We start from the raw sequence: 27365 nt of genomic DNA, 5'->3' as shown, positions 1-27365 counted from the left end.
CAGAGCTGGGGGGGGTGGGTAGAGCTTTATAAACACCTTTATTGAAAAAGCACCTTTTTATACATTAATGTGCTTCAGTTCTGTCTTCCCAGCAGGACCACGGGCCTGTTACTAAAGAAAAAGAATGTATATTGTGTTCCTTTTGAATCCCCACCAGAATTGCCATGGGATGGGCTCTCCTCTCATCTGTGCTTGATGGTCCCAGAGGGAGAGAAGACTCACCAAGCTTTCACTCAGCATTTGCACGCCCCTAGGCCTTGCAGAAGCTGTTTTCGCACATGAATCCTCATCACAGACCCCACTTCACAGACATCAGCACTGAGGCTCCGAGGAGGTTCGTGACTGGCCCAGGGTGTCACAACTAGTAAGTGGCGGGCGGGATTCAAACCTATCTCGGTCCACCCACAACCTTCCCCAGCAGACAGAGGGTCTGTTCCCCAGAGCACCATAATGGAACAGACAGGACGTACGTGTGCGTGCACGCACAAGCTCCTGCTCCAGAAGGTCAGGTGTGACCTGCACAATGGAGAGGGCAGCTTCTGAGGAAAAGAAAGGGGCAATCAAAACCGGGTGCCTTCCCAAGAAAGATGTGTGCAGTGGGCCTTTCAGGACCTGGAAGGCCAGCTGCGGGAGGGGGCGCAGGCGGTACTTCCCGAGGAAATGCTCAGGAACAGGACACCGGGCCAAGGAAGAAGGCCTGGGAAACGGGGAAGGGGAATCGCAGTCACTTGTTTTGACACACAATGTTTGCACAGGAGGGAGTGGGTCCCAGGCCTAAGAAAGCGGTTTAGAAATGAGGTGGTGTTTTTAAAGCCCATTAGGAGATGCATGATTAGGACATGACTGAAAGCAATTAGCGTGCCTCTCATTCGTCTGCTGATCAAGTTGCGACTGGAAAGCAGTTTCCACGTGGGGGAGGGATGCCAGGGGAACCAACCAGTGGCCTTGCCGGCGTTTCCGAGGGGCGCTGAGGGTGAGCTCAGGGTTGGCGAATGCCTGGGGGATGCCATCAGAGGCCTCCATCAGCAGTGCCCGCCCCTCCCCGAGACCCATAAAAGCCCGGGCGGCCCGGGGAGCCCCAGATGCCCGGTCTCTTCCATCCCCCTTCACGCGCACCCGTGTCGGGAGCTCTCGTTGCCAGCCTCGCTCAGCCACCATGTCCAGGCAGTCCAGCATCACCTTCCAGACCGGCAGCCGCAGGGGCTTCAGCACAGCCTCGGCCACCACCCCTGCCACCGGCCACTCCCGCTTCAGCTCCATCTCCGTGGCCCGCTCCACGGGAGGCAGCACGGGGCTGGGAAGAATGAGCAGCGCTGGGGCAGGCTTCGGGAGCCGCAGCCTCTACAACCTGGGGGGCACCAGGCGGGTCTCCATCGGGGGGTGCGGCGGCAGCTTCCGGAGTGGCTTTGGTGGCAGGGCCGGCAGCGGGTTTGGGGTCGCCAGTGGATTTGGCAATGGGGGCGGAGCCGGAGGAGGCTATGGGGCCTCGGGCTTCCCCGTCTGCCCCCCTGGAGGCATCCAAGAGGTCACCGTCAACCAGAGCCTCCTGACTCCCCTCAACCTACAAATCGACCCCTCCATCCAGCGGGTGCGAAAAGAGGAGCGGGAACAGATCAAGACCCTCAACAACAAGTTCGCCTCCTTCATCGACAAGGTGAGGCGGGGGGCTGCATCTGTGCCATTGGGTCCGGGTAGCAGGAACTCTTGGACAGGCCCCCACCAGCACACCCTATGGAAGAGCCGTCCGCTGGACAGGTCCCGTGCGAGTGGGGCCAGATCACCCCACAGGTCCTTGTGGAAATTTCCCTCATCCTCCCTGGGAGCCACCTGGCTGGTTCAGCCAACTCTGAAGGAAGAGTTAACTTGTTCTCCACGTGAAGTTTCCACTGAGCAAACTAACCTAACCCAGAGCAAGTATTGTCCAGACCCTCAACCCAAGAGTAGAGTCTCCCCAAAGAGACCTCTGAGCTGAGCACACCAGTTCTATGGAAGCCCCAGAGAACTGTGGGGGTAGCTTCAAGGGCTCTCTCATTTCCTTTTGGAGATGTCAATTATATAGCTGACAGATGGGTATCAGGTAAAAAGCATATTTTTCTTCTCTCCCTTATTAACTGGAGGGTCTGGCTCTGCCTCCCCAGTTTCTCAAGATTTCCTGCTCCCTCCCTGCAGGTGCGGTTCCTGGAGCAGCAGAACAAGGTCTTGGAGACCAAGTGGGAGCTCCTCCAAGAGCAGGGCTCCAAGACGGTGAGGCAGAACCTGGAGCCCTTCTTTGAGGCCTACATCAATGACCTCCGCCGGCAGCTGGACAGCGTCACCACTGAGAGGGGCAGGCTGGACGCTGAGCTGAGGAATATGCAGGATATTGTGGAAGATTTCAAAGTCAGGTAAGTGGGAGATGGGCTCCTGGTCACACACAGTCATCCCAGGGCTCCTTTTTATAAGGACCAGCTGGGTGCAAAGGAGCCAATGCCAGTGCCAGCAGGGTGATTTGGAACCTGCAGTCAATATCCCGTGAGATGAAGACAGCATGGTGTGGGATAACAAATGGACTCCCATCTCATGCATCACTATTAACAAGAAGTCTATTTTAATCTGTCCACATGACCTCAAAGGGATGTGTGCATCATCAAACACAACATTGCTACTCTGGAAAGCATAATACTATTTCACAGCCAGCATATTCTTTAGTTCTGCTGGATGTGGGCTCTACTATTGAAATGGTGCATTTCCAGGGCAAACGCTTTTGAGTGTAAACAAGGCGATCCTCCTGGGGGAGGCAAAAGTTCACTGGCCATCATCCAGGCTGCAGTACTTGAGGTATCCAACAAAAAGGGATGATCCTCCCTAACCCTTTAGCTGGCTTACCCTTGGCTTCCGAGGTGGAGCTACTACTCTACTTACTAAAAGCATACTACTTACACAGCTGCTCTGAGGTTTGGTGAAGATTCATCAGAATCTTCCAGAAGTTTCCTGAACAGACAAATTTTACCTCATAAAATTAATTTTTTTTTTCTTTCAGAGAGAGAACAAGCAGGGGAGGGGGCAAAGGGAGAGAGGAGAGAGAATCTTAAGCCCGACGCGGGGCTCCATCCCACAACCCTGGGATCGTGATCTGAACTGAAATCAAGAGTCAGATGCTCAACTGACTAAGCCACTCAGGCACCCCTACCCCACAAATTGTTTTTAAATATTGGAATTGTGCATCTCTAAGACGATGGAGTTGCATAAGTACACATTTCTGTTCCTATAAGTTCCATGCTCACCTTCTAGTCTTACAAAAGAAAGAAGAAAAAAAACTTCTGGCAGAAGAAATGATTTCCCCTTTTATAGAAGGAGAAATAGAGGTTAAGTGAATCACCCGAAGTCACACACAGGTCAGTGGAAGAGCTGGAAAGGCTTTGAGGTCTCTGAACTCTTGCTACACCAGAAGCAAGGGAAGATTTCAGCCTGGAAGAATTCAACCGAACACTTGCTCAACATCACGCCTCCTCTTCTCTGTGCTTACAGGTACGAGGATGAAATTAACAAGCGCACCACTGCTGAGAATGAGTTTGTGGCCCTGAAGAAGGTAGGTGGAAAAGTCTCTCAAAGGAGAAGATTCGAAACTGAATCTTGGAGTGTGGGGTGACTCAACCCTTGGGACTCCCAAGAAATGTCCCATAACCCTTGACAGTATCTGGAGAGCTCAAACCTGCCAAAAGGCTCCCTCTGTATTTATGGTCCCACTGACCCTGCTTGGGTTTCTGTGAGCTCAGGGAACTCAAGCTCCCATTCTCTGCAGTTGCCCACCCCAACCCCAAACCCCAGACTCAGAGTTTGCTAAAATTCAACCTGGAAGGGCCAGGGAGGAGTCCGTCCAACTTCTTCTGGACTCACTGCTTGGGGCCGTGGTGTCAGAGAAGGATCCTGTGCTGTTGTTCTAGGATGTGGACTCAGCCTACATGAACAAGGTGGAACTGGAGGCCAAGGTCAATTCTCTGACAGATGAGATCAACTTCTTACGGATGCTCTTTGAGGCGGTAAGAGCCTGCAAATGTTTTTGTCCCTCCTAGGTCTGGAGCCTGGAAAGAAAAAGATGCTGCAGACAATGTTATCTATATAGGGACTCCACCCAGCATCTTGCCCAGATACTCTAAGATGGGGCTGGGGTGATCATGGGGACCTGGGAGAACTGCTTGAAATCTTGCCACCTTAAACCCTACTCCAGCTCCAAGGCTTCAAACCTCCACCCCATAGCATAGCAAGGAGGGAGTGCCAATTCTCGAATCCCAAGTCCCTGGGTAGCATTCCCACAGAATTAAGACCACCTCTCCCTCTCCCCTCCCAAAAAAGTTCAAAAATGCCAACTGCCCCTCAGCTCATTGGTCAGGGTGCTTCTTGCCCTCTGAAGATGCCTCATTCTCAGCACTGCCACTGTGAAGGCAGAGACCTGGGTCTTTAAAGGGGAGAGAGAAGTAGAGAGTGATGAAGTCACATTGTATGGGGGGCAACAGGGTCCTAAACCTCACTCTATCCTAAAGAAACATTTTATGCTGGCATATCAATCAACATGTCATATTCAGCTTAGTATAATTTGGACCAGAGAACACTGAGCCACCCTTCATGCCCAAGGAAAACACACAGGTAGGGGTCTTGGGAAGCTATGCTGGGGGACACACCCCCATCACACTGATCTGTGACCCAGAAACTTCTCAGCGATTGGCATAGGAGTCCATAAATAGCTGTGAGTGCCCAGGGAAGGGTTGGAAGAATCCCTGCCAGGGATGCCAAAGAAAGGATTCTTGACCTAGATGGGTAGTCAATTGTGTGATTTCAAGATCCCTCCTTTTCATGCCTTGGTGACGCTGAGTTTACTGCTCTGCAGGAGCTGTCCCAGATGCAGACCCAGGTCAGTGACACATCTGTGGTCCTGTCCATGGACAACAACCGCAGCCTTGACCTGGACAGCATCATCGCTGAGGTCAAGGCTCAGTATGAGGACATTGCCAACCGCAGCCGGGCCGAGGCTGAGTCCTGGTACCAGACCAAGGTGAGTGTGGGCACCTCTATGATAGGTTCCGGGACTAGTATTATCAGAAGCCCCAAATGAGCATGTAACTATTAGCCACAAACCTCGGGAAATACATGAGCATTTCTGTTCATTTCAACATGGCAGATGTGTCTGGTGCTATGCAAAGTCAACTTGAAATGCGTATGGAAACCCAACCATACACATTAATATGTGGCCAGGCAATGTTGAGTGCTCAGGACAGCCATCGTCCCCACGTCACTTATGATTTTGTTGGGGCTGGGTGAGACTCTGAAACAACCAAGAAATAGTCATAAAGCTATTTCTAAATGGCTTATTCATTCGACACATGTATGTCAAGTAGGGTTACAGAGTTGTAACTAAATAAACTGCAAACAGTTTATTTTTGGTGTGAGAGACCATGAAGTAAATGGAAGGGGGGGCGTCAAGAAAGGGAAAAGACCATGTTAATAAAAAGCCTCCAAGAAGAGGTGGGTCTTCAGTCCATTTGGAAGCATCCAGGGACAATAGCTTACCAAGGACGGAGATGGTATTTAAGGCTGAATAAGCAGTCCTGTGGGGCTAGAAGGCAGAAATGGGCACTTAGCCAAGCAAGAGAGGTTGTATCAGGAAGAGGGGTGTGGGGATGACCATGGAGAGCTACTGTCCAAAGTCACAGATGGCCAGAAGAAGGTTTGGCTTTGGAGGGTGTGGTAGACTGGATAGTCCAATCCATGAGATCAGCTCCCTGACAAATCCAGACCCCTTTCAGACTCAGGAGCTCACTTGCATGTGGCATTCCATCTTTTGCCACGCTCAGTGCACTGCCTTAGCCCCTATCCTTGCAACATGGTAGGAAGGAAGGAAGAGGGTGTCAGGTGCCACGTGTGCACAGAGTGGAGGCAGAGACAGACAGTGAGTGGAGGTGGGATGCGCTTAAGCTGAAATTCATAGTAGCTGATTTACAGTGAACAATGCTCTTTGGGGGCGGGGCCTGTTGTTCCCTTTAACTGTGTATATCTAGAAACAGAGCAGCTGGGCCACTCAGCGCTTTCAAAGCCAGACAGATCTTCCTTCCAGCAGGGACTCTTCTTCCTTGGTAAAGGTGTGGGCAAGAGACAGGGGGCGTTTGTTTCTCCTAAATGACTGCATCCTGGATATGCACCACCAGATGGAGAGCTCCCTCAGATGCGGGATTTTGTTATAAAGTCTTCAGAACTGTGCCCCCCAGCCCGGCTCCATCCAACACGGATTCCCTGCAGCACACCCCTGCTCCCCCAGCACTGACATCTGGAGGGCTACCAAAATTCATGGTCACATTGGTCTGGATGTATGCCCCTTGACTGAAAGCCCCAAGGACAGTGACCAAGTCACCTTCCCACTCCTACAGTTCACCATGCTCTTTCCTGCTGTAGGGTCTTCACACAGGCTATTTCCCCTGTCTGGAATGTTTTCTCCCCAGCCTGTGACTTAGGTCACCCCTTCCCATCTTCCAACACGCAGCCGGAGCACCTCCATCTTTGGAAGGACTTCCCTGGGCCCATCCCCACAACTTCCATATCTGGGTCAGATTCCTTTGTTACACTCCCCTGTTCACTTCCTAAGGGGAACTTATCCCAATTTGGAAATATCAACTCAATAATATGCTAATTTATTTAAGGTCTATCTCCCCCAATAAACTCTAAGCAAGGATCTGATTATGCTGTCTTTGATATTCCCAGAGCCTAGCACATGCCTGGCAAGTAGATGTGCCTAAGAAGTAGCACCTCAGTGAATGAGCGAGGGAATGTGTGAATGATTAGTGAATGGGTGGGCCTGCTGGTGGCACTGAGAGCCAGGCTGTGCACACAGGGAGTGCCCAGCCCAGGCGTCCGATGCAGTGACTGAGTCTGCTCTAATTCCATCAGTACGAGGAGCTGCAGGTCACAGCAGGCCGGCACGGGGATGATCTCCGCAACACCAAGCAAGAGATCTCGGAGATGAACCGGATGATCCAGAGGCTGAGAGCCGAGATCGACAGCGTCAAGAAGCAGGTGGAGTTTGGGCAGAGCCAAGAGCTCCTTGCACACTCATTTCTCCTGGGTCGTTCTGCCATGCTTCCAGGACCCCTGCCCAAGAAGCACTGCACCTCCAGGGGCTGTCAGTAAAGCTCACGGCTTCCTCCTTTTCTTATAGTGTTCCAGCCTGCAAACGGCCATTGCTGACGCAGAACAGCGTGGAGAGCTGGCCCTCAAGGATGCGCGAGCCAAGCTAGTAGAGCTGGAGGAGGCCCTGCAGAAGGCCAAGCAGGACATGGCCCGGCTGCTGCGGGAGTACCAGGAGCTCATGAACGTGAAGCTGGCCCTGGATGTGGAGATCGCCACCTACCGCAAGCTGCTGGAGGGCGAGGAATGCAGGTGGGGGGCTATGCACCTGCTCTATTCCAGCTGCCGGAGCATTTCTAGGGGCTCGGGTTGCTGTGGCCCCCTTCCCTCCTGGAAAAGGGAGCAAAATGCAGGTGGAACTGGACTATGAGAAAGAAAAAGAAAACAGGCATAATTTCTTTCCAGGCCAGTAAATCATTATTTTAAGTACAACTGCTTTGGGCACCCTGTAGAAATCTAGGATCTGATCAGGTCCTAGGTAATCAAATTCTATCAAAGGAGAATTTGGGTTATGTGGCAGGTCTGGATATGTGGTATGAAAGGCTCTGGGCTGAGAATAAATTGTCCCGGGATCTGGGTGTACAGACCTACCACAAACTAGCTGCATAACCTTAGGGAAGTTAGTATCCCTTCCCTGGTCCTCAGTTTATTCAGTGATGGAATAAAGAGGCCAAACCATCAGAGCCCCAAAGCTCGGTGGGACCTTTGCGCTCTGCCGATTACCAGCTGTGTGACCGAAGGCAGATTACTTTACCATTCCATTCCTCACCTGTAAAATGAGGACAACCATGGTTTCTATCTCGTACGTTATTCAGAGGGTTGAAACAAGGAAATGCACATAAAGTTCTTGGAACAATGCATGGTACATAGTAAGTGTTGAGAAAATCTTAGCAATCAATCAGTTTAGTGGCCGGAGATACGGCTTTGGACCCAAATGAGTCTGGCTTCAAAACTGGGCAACTTTGTCAGCTTCTCTGTGCTTCCATTTCCCTATCCATCAAACTGAGATCATAATACCTACTTAATGGGGTCACTAAGAGAATTAAACAGCATAATGTAGGTAACAGGTCCTTTTAATGTTCTAAGTATGTGTTTATGAATGAATGCCAGTTCTGTCCTTAGCATGGTAAAGCAAAATTACTCTAGTTGCTACAATAATAGGCTGATTATTGTTATTGTTATGTTTATGACTCAAACTCTTCTCCACACCTATAATCACTTCAGCACTGCCCAGTGCATGACAACAGTCCATTGTTGAGAGAAAAATCTCCTTGTTCCTTAACAAGCCCTGCCTTTCCAACTGACCCTAGTGTATGATTAGCTTTAATTTTCTCCAGGTGTCTACCTAGTTTGAACCAAAAAAATGTGTCTTTGAGATTACAGGGTTTACTCCTAAGAACCTCAAACTCCACATTATTTCATTCATTAGATTATTGTTTTCAATACTACTAGTATTTAAATAATTTCAACCTCCATTACTTCTGCAATAAAAATAATAAAGGGTTCTTGAATGCGCTTAATTGCAGAAATGTTGTTTCAAATGCCCACAAGCTGCTGGACGTAATAGTAACCTTCCTTCTCCCCCTTCCTCCCAACCAGGCTGAGTGGTGAGGGTGTTTCTCCAGTTAACATCTGTGAGTATGACATCCTCTCACGTCATTCGGTGTGCATGTGGTTGGGGACAGGCATCGTGTGGGAGGGTGGAGGGCGTGCATGTGGCATTGGAGGGGAGCCCACGAATCAGGTTCATTTTGAGGTCTGAGGTCTTAACTTCTTTAAAATGAGAGCCATATTGGGAGTCTTTTTTTTTTTTAAGAGAAAGTGTGTGTGAGCATGCAAGGTGGGGAGGGGAGGAGAGAGCAAGACAGAGGGTCCAAAGCGGGTTCCCCACTGACATCAGAGAGCCCAGTGTGGGGCTGAACTCCAGAACCATGAGTTAATGACCTGAGCTGAAACCAAGAGTCAGATACTTAACGGTTTGAGCCACTCAGGCGCCCCTGCAATTTTTTTTTATACTTATTTATTTTTGAGACAGAGAGAGACAGAGCATGAACGGGGAGGGCCAGAGAGAGAGGGAGACACAGAATCTGAAACAGGCTCCAGGCTCTGAGCTGTCAGCAGAGAGCCCGACGCAGGGCTCGAACTCACGGACCGTGAGATCATGACCTGAGCCGAAGTCGGACGCTTAACTGACTGAGCCACCCAGGCGCCCCTGCAATTTTTTTTTTAAGAGAGAATCTTTGATGTCCCAAGTCTAACCTCTTTGCAAGTGAAAGACACCACAGAGAGGGTGATAGGAGGTTTGCTGGAACTCTTCTGCATGGGTTTAGAAAACACACAGCTTCCACCCCCCACCTCCCGGGATTCCACACCTTTCTTGCTGGGGGTGCAGGTCTAGCTCAGAGATGAGCATTTAGCACAGACGGAATTTATGAAACCCTGGTCTGCCCTTGGCCCTCAAAGGGAGCCTTCGCACTGGGTCCAAGGTCCTTGCTGTAAGGCAGCCCCTTTCCGGAACAGTGTAGAGAGAAGCCCTACCACTCAGTTATGCTCTGCAGAGGATAAACCACAGAAGGTTACCAAGGTTTTCCAAGGTAGCGAGAGCACATAAGACAGGGCATTTGGGTGCCACTGCTCAGGAACAAGGAAGGGTGTTGGCAAGCTGGAATGGCCCGGCAGTGTGAAGAACACTCATTCACAGAGCTCAGTGCTGGCATTGTGAGGCTAACAGACATGACTTTCACAGTGTATGAGTGAGTTTGGTTTTCATTGATGCGGGATTCACAAAAGCACTGATTATTGTAACCGATGATTCTAGAAGCCAGAGCCCTCTGAACTACCCAGGTGTGCTCCCTCACTGATACCCTTGGCTAGTGGCTCCAGAGACCCCCAAAGCCAGTTTTGGGGATGAATGGTGTAACCTCTAAAGTTTCTTTTCTCTTGAAAGCACCTGAAAGTGTTTGTTATCTAGGGCTGCAGCACAGTACCACAAACTGGGTGGCTTAAAACAGAAATGTAGGGTCTCATGGTTCTAGAGACTAGCAATTCAAAGCGGAGGTGTCAACAAGGCCTTGCTCCCTCTGACACTTGGAGGGGACTCCTTCCTCACCTCTTCCTAGCTTCCAGAGGTGGCTGTCAACTCTTGGTGTTCCTTGCCCTGCATCATTCTGATTGCTGTCTCTGTGATCACCTGACCCTTTCTCTATGTGTCTGTCTTCACGTGGATGCCTTTCCTCTTCTTAGAAGGACACCAGTCATACTGGGGTAGGGCCCTCCCTAATGATTTTCTCTTAACTTGATTCTGTCTGCAAGGTCCCATTTCCATATAAGGTTTCATTCACAGCCATTGGGGTTAAGATTTCAACACATTTTTTTGGAAGACACAACTCATTCTATAGCAGAGTCCATTTTTATTTTAGTTTCCCTTCTGAAGAGCCCCAGATAGGGTACTGAATATTGAAGGTGATTGGGTGGTTATAAAAGTTAGGAAAAGACAGGTTGGGGGTAGAATGGGAGCAGAGTTGGCCAGCCAGTGGCTCATCTGTCCCTCAGTCTATCAAGATGACTCCAGCCCCACTCTGGGATTCAGGGTGTGGGGGCTGGGGACACTAAGGGAGGCATGTACATGCCGTTGAGAAGGAAAGGAGACACCAGAGCCAGGCCCACGGAGAGAGACGGGGACAGAGCCACAGGCGAGTGTGATGGGATAGCGGCCTGGAGGACAGAAGTCTCCATTAAGTTCTGGAAGGAAGCGAGGCACCAAAGTAGCAGAGGGGAGGCAGGAAGCCATTCCAGACTGGAAGGCTGCCTGGCATTACAGCCCAGGGAAAACCGGGCTGAGCACAGGACAGAGATCTCACCAAGTGGGCAGGGAATAAAGCAGCCGCCTGACCAGACAACCCTATCCCCACCCCCACCCCCACCCCACCCCCCACCCACAGACTTAAGGGCACAGGCCCTGACACCCTAGGTGTCTTCTCTCCTGCCCTTGATTCTAACTATGTCTCCTCTCCTCTGGCAGCTGTGGTCACCTCCACCGTTTCCAGCGGCTACGGCGGTGGTAGCAGCACTGGAGGTGGAAGCCTGGGTCTAGGTGGGGGCAGCGGCTACTCCTTCACCACCAGCACCGGGCACAACTTGGGTGCAGGCCTGGGTGGCTCCAGCTTCAGTACCAGTAGCAGCCGGAGCCTCGGGGGCAGTGGCTCCAGTGTCAAGTTTGTCTCCACCACATCCTCCAGCCGGAAGAGCTACAAGCATTAAGTGCAGCCACCTCGCTTCCTCACCCCTGCCCTGAAGCCTGCCTGCTTGCAGACCTGGCCTGCCTGCACTCGTAGACAGGATACCTGGGTCCTTCTCCTTCTTCTCCCCTTCCACAAGGCCTGCCCGTGCTGCTGGGAAGGAAGCCTGGTGCCCTGGCTAAACCCCATTCCCCAACTTAAGCCAGCCTCTGCCCTCCTGGCAGTCCCCACAGTGCTCCTGTCCCCTCCCTGTGCCACTGCCCGCCCTCCTTCAAGATTCATATTCAGCTTATCATGCAGAAACCTCCCCCGCTTCAGCTCCTCCTTCCTTCTCCCTACCTTCCAGTTGCAGAGTTAGGGAGTCAGTGTTTTCCAGGCCATCTCAATGCCAGGTTGTCAGCCCCACCTGTCTCATGGTGCTTATGAGCTGCCTGCTGGGAGTGAGACACATTCCCTCCCTGGAATGTGTCTATTAAATGCATGTGGAATGTGTTCGGTGTCCAGCCCTCTGTTTGGAATGGGGATGCAGTCCCCAGTGCACATCAGACCCTCCCCATTTCCCTCAGAATGGAGAATGCTGGACTCGGGAGATGGGAGGGATGGAGGGGGCACCAACTGCTGGCTAGACTCCTTCCTGGTCTTTCTGCCCACTTCCTCTGGCCTCATGCTGGGATGCCTTCCTTGAGAAGCCCAAGCCCCTGGGCAGAAGCTGTGTCCATCCTCCCTACTCTGTATGTCATTCAAGGTGATACTATCCCCTCCCAAAACCAGACTGTTTTCTGAGGACACTGACGTAGGGTGGGCGGCCCAGCCCTCCTCCAGCAAAGGGGCTGATTGTTCCCTGACAGCTTCAAACTTGCAGACCTGAGCAGAGAAATAACAGGCCAGGAGAGGAGTTAAAAGTCAGCCCTGGGGGCAATGCTTTCACCAAGCAGGGGAGCCATTTAGGCCCATAATTGCAGGCAGCAGTGAGACATCCAGGATGTCTAACCCACATTCCTGAGTTTAGTCTGCTGAACCCCTCCCATAAGGCCTGAGCCCGGCATCACCCAGACTAGGGACAGCCCATGTGGGCTCAGAGGAAGTGGGCTCCAGGCTCAGGACCACGCGAAGGACTGGTGGGAGCTAGGAACTGGGAGTCTGAACCACAATCAATGAGGGTGCTGTGCAAGAAGTTAAGTGGCAGGAGGGGAGAGGCCATGAACCAAGACAAGAGAAGACGAGTCTAAAACCAGGGGCTAAATAAAATCAGGAAGGGCTGGGAGGGATGGCAGGAAGAAGAGAAATGACTCTGAGGGCAATTGTTAAATGTCCCTGGTCCTCACGGACGAGAGAAGACAAGGGGACAGGAATGTGGCAAGAAATCCTGTGCCTGCTACCCTCAGATAAGCCATCTCTCTTCCACCAGTGTCAGGTGCAAAGATCCAGAGTAACCTGCTGTCAGACCACTGCGCCCTAACATCGGCTCAGCAGGCATGAGCCACGTGACCTCAGCCAAGTTTCTCAATGACTCTATGCAGCTTCATGAGCAAAACAAGAATAATAACGGCTACCCCTGGTGCTGCATGGTGATTAAATGAGAAGACAGGTGTAAAGCAGCCACCTCTAGCAGCTGCTCAATACACATTGGCAATTATTACTCTTGTCATCCACACTCACAAGGTTATTATGAGAATCAAGTGACATAACGCTGGCAATGACCAACCACGTGGCCTGGCACAAATGGAATCCTCAGTAAAGGAGGTTTCTTTTCCTTTCCCAGTGACAGGAAGGGCCTAATCAAGTTCAGAGTCTAAGACCTGGGAATCCAAAGAGAGGAGCAGCTGGGAAAGAGTGGGAGTGTCTGCAGCGTGAGCCTGAGAACCTGGGTGGGTGGGGGGCTCGGGACCTGGTCCTGAGCAGGACCTGGACCAGGCCTGGTCCTGCCCTGGGTAGGGTGTTCCCCATGATGATTAGGGGGCAGGAAGATGGGCTGTGACCAGACATGCCATTGAGATGAACTCAACAGAGTGGTCTTTGATGTTCTCTGGCCAAGCCCAGTTCTCGAAAGGCATAAAAGTGAAGGAGAGCCTGGGACAGCTAGACTTGGAAGGCTCCTCGTTCCTTTGATACTTTCGCTCCTCTGCCTCTTTGGCACCAGCTCCCACCATGACCCAACGATCTTCTGTCACCATCAAGTCAGGAGGCACTCGGAACTTCAGTGCTTCCTCGGCCAGCCTCCTCCCAGGCTGCCGGCCCAGCTTCAGCTCTGTCTCTGTCTCCCAGGGTGGAAAGAGCTTTGGGGGTGGCTTTGGGGGTGGCTTCGGGACCAGGAGCCTCCACAACTTTGGAGGCAGCAAGAGAATCTCCATCAGTGGAGGCTACCGCTCCAACCGGGCCAGCGGTGGGGGCGCTGGCTATGGGCTGGGTCTCGGAGGCATGGGCTACAGGGTTGGGGGAGCCTTCGGTGGGTATGGATTTGGAGCCGGGATGATGCCTGGCTCTGGGGGCATCCAGGAGGTCACCGTCAACCAAAGCCTCCTGACCCCCCTCCACCTGGAGATAGATCCCTCTCTCCAGCGGGTACGAAAGGAGGAGAGGGAACAGATCAAGACCCTCAACAACAAGTTTGCCTCCTTCATTGACAAGGTGAGAGGCAAGTGGTCCCCACTGGGAAAGTTGCTGGTACCCAGGGTATGTGTCTTTTCTGTGCTTTTCTGAGGTCTACTGTGACTTGCCCAGGACCTGTGATCCTGGGGGCTGGGGAGACTGCCGGCCAGATGAAGGAGGGAGTGATTTCCCACCCTGTTGTGGTGGGAGCAGAAAAATGTTCATCTCTGCACTCTAGAGCTGTCTGACCTACTGCAAGGACATTGTTCTTTTGATGGATAATGAATGTGTACTTGGCTTAAAATTAGACAGCAAAAATGGATCGTTTTGAAGGGAAAAGGACAAAGGAAAGAAAGGTTATGAGTTCAGCTCATGGAAGTGGGCTGGGGTCACTTTATCCTGTGCAGTTAATAGAGGCAGTTCCTCCTGTGGTGGCCTCCCTGGTGATTTGGGTATGTCTGTGACTGGCGAGGGGCCGGCTTTCCCACTTTTCTTCTGGTGAGAGCTAAGCTGTGATATCAGCCCTGAGTGCACCCTGCTGGATGCCTGGACTCTTAGGGGTTTCCCCAGGTCCAGGGAAAGAAGCTATTTTGTTTTGCACCACCACTGGTTTACATCTGAGCTGGTTGCTTTTGTTTGGGAAGAAGCCGTTCAAGGGTCTGGAAAGAAGAGTGCCAGACTCTTCCAGCCCAGGCTCTACTGCTAGGAGAACGTTCCCTAACTTCTTGGGCCTCAGTTGGGTTGGACAGACAGACTCCAAGGTGACTGTGCAGGTCTAACAGGCTATGAAATGCTTCATCATATGGTCCCATATCTAACCAAAGGGACTGTTGAAGCAGTGCTTCTTGAGTTTTATCACCCATCCCAGCCCACTTGGCCTGGGGTTTGCACCAAAAGATGTGAGATTTCCAGGAGGCCGGCTCTTAAGGGAACCGTGGGCCCTCCTTTTCTTGGTTTATCTGGAGGATAGTGGAGAAAAAGGGATGTGCTATGGAGGGACTTGGAGTCAGGATTGCCCTCTGGCCTGTGATAAAGGAAGAGAAAGGTGGGAAGGGGAAGTAGGGTGTTTGTTAGAGGCTCTCTGTAGGCACACTGCCATCTTCTCTGTTTGGGAGGCTCCTCTGTTCCTTCATTCTGAGACTGCGTGTCATTCCAGCTGCTCCCAAAGGAAGGACTTTGTTTAGCGAGAAAGTATTCACATATTCACAGGACTGCCTCCCAGACAAAGGAGCAGATGAGTGCAACTTAAGAAAACCAAATAAGTAGCACAAGACCACAAGGGACCTAGGTGCAGAGGGGGCTTGGCAAGGCCACACAGCTGGCTGTCGACATGGCTGGGATTGTGCCCAGTTCCCCTTAACGCGACGTTAGAGTGACCCATTTCAGCATTCTTGGACTGTATGGGCAACTGAGTTCAGATTCTAGATCTAGAGAAATCACGTAAGAAAGGAAGTGGACAGATTACACTTTCTGCCAAGAACCTCCTGCCCATTTAAGGGGAATCAAAATCCCACCCAGGAACATGGTGGTGGAGTGTTCTTTCCTTTAGCTACCACACATCAGCATGATTTGGTGTATATGGATGATTTCTAGCCTCTCTGGTCCTGGTCTTACTTCTCCCATCTCCAAACCAAGCCACCACCTGCCTCCCAGGCCATTGCACCAACATTTGGGTGGCTTTTGACATTCCAGGCTCCTTCCAGAATGAAGAAGAGGAGCCTGCTACCTGGACTCCAAGGTCTTTCAGGGCCTCTCTGCACTGTTGGTGGGTCCTGTATCCCAGAGCCCTCTGGGGAGGCTGCACAAGGCAGCCCTCACAGTTTCTCTCCTCTGGCTGGGACAGGTACGGTTCCTGGAGCAGCAGAACAAGGTCCTGGAGACCAAATGGAGCCTCCTGCAGGAGCATAAAACCACCAGGGCCAATATCGAGCCCATGTTTGAAGCCTACATCAGCAACCTGAGGCGGCAGCTGGACTGCCTGGGTGGAGAGCGGGCACGGCTAGAGACGGAGCTCAAGAACATGCAGGATGTGGTGGAAGACTTCAAGAACAAGTGAGTGGACCCTCCACCAGCTTCTGGGAGGTCCCTGCTCTGAGGCTCCTGGGAGGCCCTGCTCTCTAGAAGTGTCCAGCCCAGCAGAGAAAGGGGACACAGGCTCAGGGCAGTGAGATGGAATCAGAAAAAGCAAGGGGACCCTGTGGTCAACAATGTTGAGGCTCTGGGGAGGGGTGGGGCTATAGAGGGTGGTAACTGACATGGTCACAAACAGCAGGATTTGAACAACAATCTGGTAAAGTCTGCAGACAGGAAAGTAAGGCTCTGAGAGAGCAACTATTTCATCCAATGTGATACAAGTGGCAACTCATGAGTTAGGACTTAAACCTCTAGAATCTCACCATCACATTTGTTCCACTTAGTCCCACGGCTAACTTGCACAATGTTTGGGCATCCACCCCAATCCTGGCCAAGACCAGGATCAAAGCAAGAGGAGACCTATCTTCTGCCTCCTCCACGGAACCACACACACACACACACACACACACACACACACACCCCACTAAACATGATGGCATGCTCATGCCTATACATTCAAGCAGCTCCTTATTTTTATTGATTTCATTTATTTCTGATGTTCTTTGTCCACACAAAATAAGTAATTTCATAAGCAGTTTCGGTTACGCTTTGTATAATGTAATGAGAGTTCAGGTCTGAACTGAGTTGAAATGGTAGCCACTACCCGCATGCAGCTATTTTAATTTAAATTAATTAAAATTAAATAAAATTTGAATTTAGCTCCTCAGTCACACTAGCCACATCTCAAGTGCTCAGTTGCCACACGTGGCTAACGGGCCCCGTAGCAGATGCAGATATAGAGCATCTCTATCGTCGCAGAAAGTTCTACTGGACAGCACTATAGACTCTAGAGTCAGTGGATTTAGAATCTTGGCTCAACTGCTTACTAACTGAATGACCTCAGACTCTCTGAACCCAGGTCCTTTGTCTGTTAAAGAGGATATTAATAGTGCCCACCTCATAGGGATTGAGAATATTATATCAAAACTTGCATATGAAATACTTGGTAGGGTGACCAGTGCCTGGCACATAGTAAGTGTTAACTATTTTTATTATAGAGATGATTAGGTATGTAATGATGCAGACATAGGCAAGAGAAGCAATTGTAGATGGCTAATTTATAACATGTATGCAAACACGAGGTAACCGTGTTTCAGTCCAAGAAGGCTTCCCGGAGGAGGAGATAGAAAGGTGGAGAAGGAAAGAGACACAGGGGAAAACTACTGGGGCGGGCGGGCTGGGGATCTGTTGAAGAGCATGCTCCCGGCTGATGGACAGCCATGTTCCTATGGCAGGAATCTAAGAGGCACATGAAGGGAGAGTGACTGTGAGCTGGAAAACACAGAAGACAAGGACAGTTGCGTGGAGTTAGGTGAAGAAAACATGTTCAGGGGCACCTGGGTGGCTCAGTCGGTTGGGCAACTGACCTCGGCTCAGGTCATGATCTCACAGTTTGTGGGTTGGAGCCCCATGTCGGGCTCTGTGCTGACAGCTCAGAACCTGGAGACTGCTTTGGATTCTGTGTCTCCCTCTCTGCCCCTCCCCTGCTCGTTCTCTGTCTCTCAAAAATAAATAAACGTTAAAAAATTAAAAAAAAAAAAAGAAAACATGTTCAGATTTAATTAAAAGGCAGCACGAGAAAGCAATAAGGAAAACCACAACAGTTCTCCCAGAGGACTTGGGAGAAGGCATAGTATTGGAAATTCAACGGCAGGAAAGAGCTTCCCTCAGATCCTACTGGACAGCTGAGGCAACATCAAAGCGGGGAGATTCTGGTTATATACATAAGGCGGGATTGTGCTTGGTGGTTTTAAAAAAATAAGGACAAGCCATTCAAAGATGAGAAAAAACCTCTGAGAGGTTAAGTGACCTGCCCCTGGTGACTCAGCTGGTAGGTGGAGGAGATAAAGCCCCAACCCCAGCTGCCCAGAGCTGCTAAAAAGGGTGGGGTTCACTGATGCTCAGGAGGGTTGGGAGGAAAAGGATCACCTAGAGCAGAAGGGGAGCTTCCTTCCCAGAGGCCAGTGTCCCCAGGGGGCGGGGCGAGTGGGGCTGCTCTCGAGGGCCAAACTGAAGAATGAGAAACCTGGGCAGCTGCTGGTGGGAGGGACTGCTTCCTCTCCATGGTTCAGTGCAACTAAGAACAGAGTGGCAAGGCCACATGAGGGCAACACAGGCCACAGGAGCCAGCCAAGGCCTGGGACTGTCTGCCCTGGGTCAGACCATCCTCTCTGTTCTCTTCTGTTTGGCTTGGGGCAATACCAAGGGGGTGAAAAAGGAGGCATGCTGGCCCCTTTATGCAGCCTCAGCCCTCTAAAGATCAGAGCCCTGAGAAATGCAATCTCAGGAGGAATGAGGGGGTGACTCTGCTTCATTGTTGTCTTGGGTTTGAGTTTTGTTTGGGCAGAGGTGGTTGTGTGATTGATTTGGGATGGGAGTGGGGCATGTGTAACACAGGAGCTATGCTTCAGTAGCACGTTCTCCATGTCCGTTCTGGAGACCCACACTATCTACCCACCTACAGCCCCCACTGTTTGACCTCACTCCCAGAACCCTGCTCCTAACACCAATCCACTTTTTTTAATTGATTTATAATTAGTATACAATATTATATTAGTTTCAGGTATACAACATGTTAATTCCATATTTTTATATGTTACAAAATGGTCACCTTGACAACCCACTTCTTGATCCTTCCCGCAGGTACGAAGAAGAAATCAACAGGCGCACGGTAGCAGAGAACGAGTTTGTGGTGCTCAAGAAGGTAAGGGGACAGGGTTTCTCCCTCCTGGCGCTGAAGCCCAGGTAGCCCCTTCTGGGAGTGACAGCTGCCACTGAAGCCAGTGGCCTTACAAGTTTTAATCTGTGCAACTAATTTTTGAAGCAGGTTTTACTTCATTTTTTAATGTTTTTTAAAGAGAGGGAGAGATTTTGTGTGGTGTGCACACTCATGGTTGCGTGTGCACGCACGTGTGAGTGAGGGAGAGGCAGAGAGAAAGGGAGAGAGAATCTCAAACAGGCTCCATGCTGTCAGCGCAGAGCCAGATGTAGGGATCAATCCGACCAACTGTGAGATCACGACCCGAGCCAAAATTAAGAGCCAGACCCTTAACCAACTGAGCCACCCAGGGGCCCCAAAGCAGGTCCTACTTTAGAAGTGAGAAAACTCAGGCTCAGGCAGGTTAAGTAAGTTGCCCAAGTTTACCCAGATCATCAGCAGTGAGTCAGGATCTGGGACTCCAAAGTCCCAGCTGTAAATCATGACACCAGCTCCTCCCCATGTGGAGTCCCTGTGGGGAGAAACAAGCAAAATGGACCCTGTGCTGAGCTGAGTCTCCAGGACATCAAGTCAGGCTCAGGAGGACAGGGGCAGGACAGGGATCAGCTCCATGGAGTTATGGATCTTCCTGCTCAGCGGGGGCAGGCAGAGGGAAGGGATACCAGCCAGAGCAGGGAGAATGGAGCAGCGGTGTGTAAGGTGCAGGGAGCTGCTGAGAGTGTGAGGAAGGGGGGAGGCCACGGAGGGCGTGGGGAGAGGCTGAGAGAGCCCAGAGGCAGCAGAGGCCCAAGGAGCCAGGATGGAGTTGACCTGATCACATGCAGGTGACAAAAGATATCTGTTCATGTGGCACCAGCTGATGAGTGAGTGGGCATTCCCCAAGAGCCCTGGTCCCCACAGAGTATGGGCCCTCCTGCAAGTTCCACTCCATATCCTGGAACAAAGAAACACCCTCATCCCCGGAAGATGAACTTCTCCAGCCTAACTCCCAGTCAGAGAGGCTGGCTGACCCACGAAGGATGGGATTCAGAGTGACAGCATGTTCTGTGCCCAGGACGTGGACGCTGCCTACATGAACAAGGTGGAATTGGAGGCCAAAGTGGATGCCTTAATGGATGAAATCAACTTCCTGAGAGCTTTCTATGATGCGGTAAGCAGTGCCAGGTGCTCTCCCCACAAGCGTTGGAGGCTGGGGTCCTGGGCTGGGCACAGAGCCTGACACCTCCTTCCTTCATCTCCTCTCTGCCCTCCACCCCATCCCTGGGCTGGAATTCATGGAACAGATGCTGCCTTCCCTACTAAGGAACAAAATGAGGTTCCCTAGGGCAGCTGGGGGCTCAGATGAGGTGAGAAATTCCACCTTGACCATTTGGACCAAACATGTCTGTTGGTCAGACAAAAAATCCCTATCATTGAATTATACGTGATTTCCACAGACATATCTGAGCAGCCAGGCTCACCCAGTCCAGCTCAGACTTATCAGCTACTCTTCCTAGAGAGGCTGTAGGGTGATGCAATTTCACAAACCAGGTGGCAATTAATGAGCCCTTGGGTGCTTCTAGAAGCACACAACACAACTGCCTGGTTCTTCTGAAGACACATGTTGTCATGCACTGCTGTATGCCAGATACTGTTCTAGGGGCTACAGGGGCAGTGCTGAGCAGACACAACAAGGCGCCTACATTTTTTGGAGCTTCTGTTACAGTAAGAGAGACAGGCAGCACAGAGAGGATCGAAAACTATACCATTTAAGGCATAGCAGGGGCAATGGAAAGAAACAACAAGGAACCGTAGAAAGTAGGAGGTGGGTGATAGTTGAAGAGAAACTGAAGAACTGAGGATCAAAGAATGCCAAGAGGAGGCCATGGTGGCTGGAGGAGAGTGAGTGAGGTAGAGTGGTAGAGATGGGGTCAGTGATGTCAAGGCAGGGGTGCAGGGTGCATTGTGTGCCTCCAAGTGGGCCTGGTAAGGACCCGTGATATGCCTGTGCATTGCATATGTTTGGTGCCCAACAGAAGTTGGTCATGTTCTGGGAGCAGAAACATGGGGTCCATGTATTTGGACAGGCTCAATGACCACCCTGCAGCCCACATAAGGCAAAAAGGCATCATTTTTCTCTTTTTTTTACTCACTTCAATGCTGACAGCTGCAAGCATGTGGGCTGAGACCCCCTGAGCTAGGTCAGCTATCAGAAAACTACTTGGGAAAAACAGATTGTGAAACAACAATGAAATAATAATTTCTTAAAGCAGGAAATACATGAGCGGGGAGAATGGAGCAGTGGCGCTGTTTAATAAACAAAGGAAAGGAATAGTTTCACTTAGATTTCTGCTTTGGACCGATGACTTTCAGGTTTCAAAGTGTGTCAGAATCTTCTAGACATCTTGTTAAAACACCAGTTCTGATTCAGTAAGTCTAGGGTGGGACCCAAAATGTTGCGCTTTGAGCAAGTTCCCAGGTGATGCTGCTGCTGCTGCTGCTGCTGGTCTGAGGATCCCATTTTGGGAACCACCACCTTAGATGATCCTGGAAAGTGATCGTTAGCAAACTGATTGTGGTTTACCTTTTCAAAAATCGTGTTATGTGGATATGAGTTGATTTAATCCTCACGGAAAGCATATGAAGCAATTCTAGGATGAGCCCCTCTGAGACTCAGAGAAGCCATCTAACCTGCTTGGCAGACCTGAGACTCGAATGTGTTGTTCCGGTGCCCTTTCAGCTGTCTCGAGCTGATTTCCATTTCCCATCCCTGAAGGAAGGAGCCAAGTTGGGAAACAGGATTGAGATGCAGCAGAGTTTCTGGCTCCTCCTGACTCAGTGTTCTGTCATGAGAGGATTTCTTTATCTGGTGTGAAAGGCTGTGTTTTCTCAGAACATGAGACATCCTGGCACTGACAGGTCACAGCAAGGTGCACTCCCTTGATAGTGGGAGTGACTTCTGGAGGATGCTGGCTAGAGTTACTGTGAGGCTGCTCTCTGTCTGCAGATGAGGTGATGATAAGGCTATGGCATAAACTCAGCCATCTCCCTAATGTCCCTCCCATCCCTTCGGGCCTAAACAAGGTGCTGCACCCCAACAGTGCAAGTGAGGTCCTTGATGCCGGGGTCTGTTCCCCTGGCCACCATCTCCCAACACACACACCCTGCTTCAGCTCTTTATTTTGTCCCCCAACACAGGAGCTGGCTCAGCTTCAGGCCCAGATCTCAGAAACCTCCGTGGTGCTGTCCATGGACAACAACCGCAAGCTGGACCTGGACAGCATCATCTCTGAGGTCAAGGCCCAGTATGAGGACATCGCCAACCGCAGCCGGGCCGAGGCCGAGTCCTGGTACCAGATCAAGGTGAGGGGTCAAGGCCAAGTCCATGAAATAATCTTAGAGAACTGGGATTTCAAAGGCGAATTAGGTCAACAGCCTTGTCCTCTCAGGTGTCCCAGTCTGATGGGGTCAAAGGGATAGGCGTTCAGCCTGGGGCTGTCCCTCCATCAGGAGCACCCCTTGGGCAGCACTGTCAGGACCTGAGGGAACAGCCAGATGAAGGCAGGAGGCAGTCAGTCCTCTTCCAGGGAGGAGGATAGACACACCTCCAATGCCCTGTGGAGGACAGCAAGGGACAGCTGGATGGTACCACCCATCAGCGCCAGCAGGAGCAAGACAGGCAAGATGGGAACAAGAGCAAGGCCTAGTCTCCTGGATCCAGAGAAGAGAGGTTCAGCTGGCAGTGGCTGAGGGACTGGGAGCAAAGGCTGGACATGGGCTACACAATAAGATCTTCCAGGTTAGAGCTGGGTGGGGGTCACAAATGTGAAAAAAGCTTTAAAATCAGAGAGTGACAAGCACCCCTGTATGCTGCCGAGCTTCTGAGGATAAGACCTCTGATGTGGAGGGTCTTCCAGGCACAGACAGGAAGGGTCCAGCTGTGGGCTGGAGCCCGCGGACATGGAGAGTAAAGGACAGAGCCAAGAGACCATGCAGATGGAATTAGATGGAAAGTAGCAGTGGGGGCAAAAGGAGGCACCGCCAAGCAGTGTGCTGGAAGCTGTTGGGCCCTGAGAAGCCACGGCCATGCTTTCTCTGGCCTGACGGCCCCTGCCTCTTGACTCCCCTGCCCCCAGTACGAGGAGCTGCAGCGGTCTGCTGGCCGCCACGGGGACGACCTCCGCACCACCAAGATGGAGATCTCCGAGCTGAACCGTGTGATGCAGAGGCTGCGCTCTGAGATTGATAACCTGAAGAAACAGGTAAAGCTGAGCTCCCAGAGGACAGTCTATTCATGTACCTGCCCGCCGGCAGACCTGGGCCTGGTCCCAATTCAGCCCATGCACAGAGAAGCCTCCCCAGATACGTGACTGCCCAGGAATGTAACTGTGCAGTCTTCCACCACTCCGGGGATGTTGGGCCCCCCTCTAGGGAAGAGTCTGTCCTCTGGGGGCATACAAGACAAAACTATCCAGAGAAGTGTGGCATTGGAAAGGACCCCCCCGCCAAATCATTTTATCCATTATAGCTAAGTCTCAGATTATCCAAGGAGGACAGAGATTGCTCTCATTTTTATTTTTTATTTTAATTTTTTAATGTTTATTTATTTTTGAAAGAGAGAGATAGAGCATGAGTGGGGGAGGGCAAGAGAGAGAGGGAGACACAGAATCCAAAGCAGGTCCCAGGCTCTGAGCTGTCAGTACAGAGTCCAACACGGGGCTCGAACTCACAAACCACAAGATCATGATCTGAGCCAAAGTCGGACACTCAACCGACTGAGCCACCCAGATGCCCCAATTATTTTTAAAGATGATGAGGCTCCCACTTCCTTTCCATGAAATCCATTTCAGGAAATCCTCCCATATTTTTAACCTAAAACGCACATCTTACTGCACTGTCTGTGGGCGAGCTCACAAACCCTTGTGTGCTCCTGGCAGTGTACCACGCTCCAGAACGCAATCGCTGATGCCGAGCAGCGTGGGGAGCTGGCCCTCAAGGACGCCAAGCACAAGCTGGCCGAGCTGGAGGATGCCCTTCAAAAGGCCAAGCAGGACATGGCCCGGCAGCTGCGGGAGTACCAGGAGCTCATGAACGTCAAGCTGGCCCTGGACATCGAGATCGCCACCTACCGCAAGCTGCTGGAGGGCGAGGAGTGCAGGTGAGAGGCTCAAACAGATGCCACTAGGGCAACAAACACCACAGACACCAAGAGCCCTACAGTGTCGGCCCCAGACAGAAAGTGCAAGGGCAGAAACGAGGTTAAAATGCAGCTGCTCCCCAGAGGCACCCTGCAGTCTCAGCCATTCCCATAGTTCCTTTTGGACCCACGGCAGAGGGTCGAGGAGACAGGTGTCGGGGAGAGGTGGCCCACGACTACCTAGAAGGCCATAAGCAGAGCCGTTCCAGCCCACACCCATGACAATGACGCCACACAGTCATTGAACCTCAGGGGCTCTGTGTTTGCCCAGAGATACCTACAATCTGACTGTCCCTTTCTAGTGAACACATGTCCTTCCCCATTTCTCTATGTACTTTCCCTTGGTCGGTCTTCTAGATTTCCCTCATGGATTCATATTAGCTAGATGAACAAAAGGCTTGCTAAGCACAGGGCCTGGCACACAGAAAGCACTCCGTGCTGACAGCTATAAATGCAAAGAGGCCAGGGCTCATCAGCTTCTCAGCAAATTAAAATGTCTCTCTCTCTTCCCCCCTGCAACAGACTCACTGGGGAAGGTGTCGGACCTGTGAACATCTGTGAGTAAATGTCTTGGGATAATAGAAAAGTGGGAGTCAAAACAGAAAGCAGTAGCATCAGTACCAGGGATTTGGTGATAGATGTGGGCAGGGATGCCTTTAAGACCCTCTCAAGGGCTCTGTGAAGACCCCTTTCTTCTTTGGCCTTTCCTTTCTGGGGGGTCAAGAGAGACCTGTGGTGATACCTCACCCCCCAGGGCCTGTCCCAGTGTGGTCACGTGTCCACAGGAAGGACTCTACTGTGGTCTCAGAGGACCTGAGCTACAGGACAGGACAGACAACTCGCAGAGTGGTGGCTTAGCTAGTTCTGGCAGGAAATCAAACGCACCCAGCTAACAAGAGGCTACCAAGCTGGTTAAATGGAAGGAGGCATATCTAGAATTGAAGCAAATTCACCAAACAAGTAGAGCAGTGACTGACCCGGCTCAGCCTCAGCTCGCAGAGGGGAGAGCAGGAAGAATCATCTCACGGAATAGTCCAGCAGGATGAGGGGACATTCAGGGAGCACTGAGTCCTGGGCACGAGAATTAGAGTCTCCTTGGGCCCCGTGTGGCTCAGACCACCAAGGGAGGCCAGAAAGCCAGGCTGGGGAGAGCTCAAACCCAGCTGATAACAGGGACGGGTTTGCTTCACCTGGAGAAATGGGCACACAGAGGGGAGGTCAAAGAGGCATCTTCAAATGTTTGACAGGCAGTGGAGAGCCACATCCCAAGGTAGTGAGCTCCCCATCACTGAACATATTTGAGCAGGTACTACAAACCATTGACTTTCAGTGATGTGGCAGAGGTGATTCCAACTGGGGGAGGTGCATCTGGATGGCCTTTGGGCCTGTTCCAGTGGGGAGCTTAGGATCCCGCCTAGGAGAGGAGAACTCGTGCTCCATCCAATAGGAGAGGCCCGTGGAGAGGAGGAAGGAGCACAGAGCAGGTGTGACCCTGGGCATGCTGCCTGATGTCTCTGCACCTCCGTTTTTCCTCTGTGGCACGGAGGCGATGGGAGTAATAGTGTCCTCTCGGGCACGTTGAGATCAACGTGCTCACAGCTGTGAAGGTGCTCTGAAAACTGCGCAGTCCCTCAATTGGAATGCTCAGTGTGGAGCAGCGTGTGACGGGGACAGCGAGTCCGTGCCCACCCTCTCTGACCCCTGCCCCGGGTCCGAGGAGTCTCCTGTTCCCTAAGAAAGCACCGCAGGAGGGAGCCCACCTGGGCTGAGAGCCAGGGAGGGGGGTCTTGGGGACTCGGAGGAGAGTGCCAGCGTGCCCTGTGCCTTCTCTCCACAGCTGTGGTCTCCTCCACCGGAGGCACAGGCTACAGTGCAGGTGGCGGTGGCCTCTGTGTGGCCGGAGGCGGCTACAGCAGCAGCCTGGGCTACGGCGGGGGAGGCGGCTTTAGCTCCACCAGTGGCCGCAGCATGAGTGGCAGCAGCTCCAGCATGCGTATCATCTCCAAGACGTCATCCACCAAGAAGAGTTACAGGAGCTAAAGGGCCCCGCCAGCCTCGGCTGCCCCCTCAAGGTCCCCAATGCCCAACCCTAAGGCCTGCCGCTTTGCTGATGCTCCATGCACACAATCAACAGCCAGAGGCGAGGGGAGTGGTCTGTGAGGTCTAAGGTCACCTTGCCCATCCCTCTGTCTCAAGGAGGTACTCCCCTTGCTCCTCATCCCAGAGCCCTCCAAAGTCCCCAGGCATCCAATCCAACTAACGCTGACTCAACTGCTCTGTGCCAAGACCCAGGCTAGGACTTTGCCCGTCGGTGGCTTCCAGAGCAAGGATGAAGAAGTAGGGTCTTCCTCTCCCCATCCAAGCCGAGTCCACTGCACCCATACTCCTTTATGGGGGAGGGGTGAGTTTAGGATTGACCTTGGTACCCCCAAAGAAGTTGAGTGTAATCTCGGCCAGAGTTCACACGTGTGTGCTCTCTCACCGCACACAGAACCGTCTCCTGCATGCCCCCCTCACACCAGGGAATGTTGCCAACCTGGCCGGCATATTGTGTCCTCACCTCCTGCCTTCTTGTCCCCACCCAGCCACCAGCCACTTCCCCTGACAACTCCCACCATCAGAATATTGGAATAAGAAATCAACACCACACAAAACATTACCAACTCAATTATTCATGCTAGAATAGAATAATTTTATCAAGAACCCAAAAGTTCTCCATGGCCTAGGACTATGTTCCATGATCGTTCCTAGCCAAACGCCTTCAAATCAGCCTCATTGAAGCCAATATTAGAATTACTGCCCCACACAGAACCGCCCTGCTGCTGAGTGGGAGGGAGGCAGGCTCACGCCAGGCTGTGGGAAGGCAGCGAGGCAGAAGGTGCACCAGGTAAGGGAGTCCAGTTGGCCTGTGTTAGAACTGCCCTGGGAGAATCCCCCTGCAGAATAATCCTCCGGGCTCAGGAGTCTTTCTCCATCCTCTGTGGTAGCCATGTCCCTTTTCTGGAAAGTTCTCTTTCCTGCTTACTTTTCTCTTTCCACCTTCTCATCCACCCTCCCTCCTTATTCTCCTCCTTCCCCACCATATGTGACTCCTCTCCCGGTCCCTCCTCTCCGCCCCTTTCTTTTCTCCCTCTCCCACTCATCCGTTTGGCAATAGATCTCCTGCTCCCTCTCTCCTGACCTTTCTTTCTCTATCTCCCTGTCTCTGAAATATCTACAGTGTGGATTTTCCTGTCCCCAGCCTTGGCTGCAACCACAACTCTTAAGGCAATCCACCAAACCCCCTGCCCCACAGGGAAGACCTAAGAGGGCAGACACGGGAGAGGGGCAGTCCTCCCCCTGTGTCTTTCCTCACTCT

The 27365-nt window shown here is 51.8% G+C and overlaps 2 protein-coding genes across 2 annotated transcripts; both read left to right on the top strand.

Annotated features, from left to right (window-relative positions):
* The first annotated feature begins 1090 nt into the window (after positions 1–1090).
* Positions 1091–11758, top strand: LOC122224586 (keratin, type II cytoskeletal 75). The gene is made up of 9 exons (XM_042946626.1): positions 1091–1654; positions 2170–2384; positions 3508–3568; positions 3924–4019; positions 4865–5029; positions 6916–7041; positions 7184–7404; positions 8752–8786; positions 11174–11758. Exons 1-9 carry the CDS (start codon positions 1157–1159, stop codon positions 11410–11412), a joined length of 1656 nt encoding a protein of 551 aa, XP_042802560.1. The 5' UTR covers positions 1091–1156; the 3' UTR covers positions 11413–11758.
* A 1749-nt stretch (positions 11759–13507) lies between these two features.
* On the top strand, positions 13508–26047 carry LOC122223574 (keratin, type II cytoskeletal 5-like). Its single transcript, XM_042944551.1, has 9 exons — positions 13508–14018; positions 15823–16031; positions 18756–18816; positions 19886–19981; positions 22009–22173; positions 22947–23072; positions 23748–23968; positions 24530–24564; positions 25845–26047. Exons 1-9 carry the CDS (start codon positions 13539–13541, stop codon positions 26045–26047), a joined length of 1596 nt encoding a protein of 531 aa, XP_042800485.1. The 5' UTR covers positions 13508–13538.
* Positions 26048–27365: the final 1318 nt, after the last annotated feature.

The sequence above is a fragment of the Panthera leo genome, chromosome B4, assembly GCF_018350215.1.
Source record: "Panthera leo isolate Ple1 chromosome B4, P.leo_Ple1_pat1.1, whole genome shotgun sequence".
NCBI classification, from domain to species: Eukaryota; Metazoa; Chordata; class Mammalia; order Carnivora; family Felidae; genus Panthera; species Panthera leo.
Note: the sequence above shows the minus strand (reverse complement) of the source record. Positions and strands in the feature narration are given on the sequence as shown.

What these genes read in the sequence shown, in the direction of transcription:
- LOC122224586 (XM_042946626.1), top strand. Translation starts at nt 1,157, where the DNA reads ATGTCCAGGCAGTCCAGCATCACCTTCCAGACCGGCAGCCGCAGGGGC. An exon ending in GTGGAAGATTTCAAAGTCAG is followed by an intron (nt 2,385 to 3,507) that starts GTAAGTGGGAGA and finishes CTGTGCTTACAG; the next exon opens with GTACGAGGATGAAATTAACA. An exon ending in AGTCCTGGTACCAGACCAAG is followed by an intron (nt 5,030 to 6,915) that starts GTGAGTGTGGGC and finishes TAATTCCATCAG; the next exon opens with TACGAGGAGCTGCAGGTCAC.
- LOC122223574 (XM_042944551.1), top strand. Translation starts at nt 13,539, where the DNA reads ATGACCCAACGATCTTCTGTCACCATCAAGTCAGGAGGCACTCGGAAC. An exon ending in AGTTTGTGGTGCTCAAGAAG is followed by an intron (nt 18,817 to 19,885) that starts GTAAGGGGACAG and finishes TTCTGTGCCCAG; the next exon opens with GACGTGGACGCTGCCTACAT. An exon ending in CTGGAGGGCGAGGAGTGCAG is followed by an intron (nt 23,969 to 24,529) that starts GTGAGAGGCTCA and finishes CCCCTGCAACAG; the next exon opens with ACTCACTGGGGAAGGTGTCG.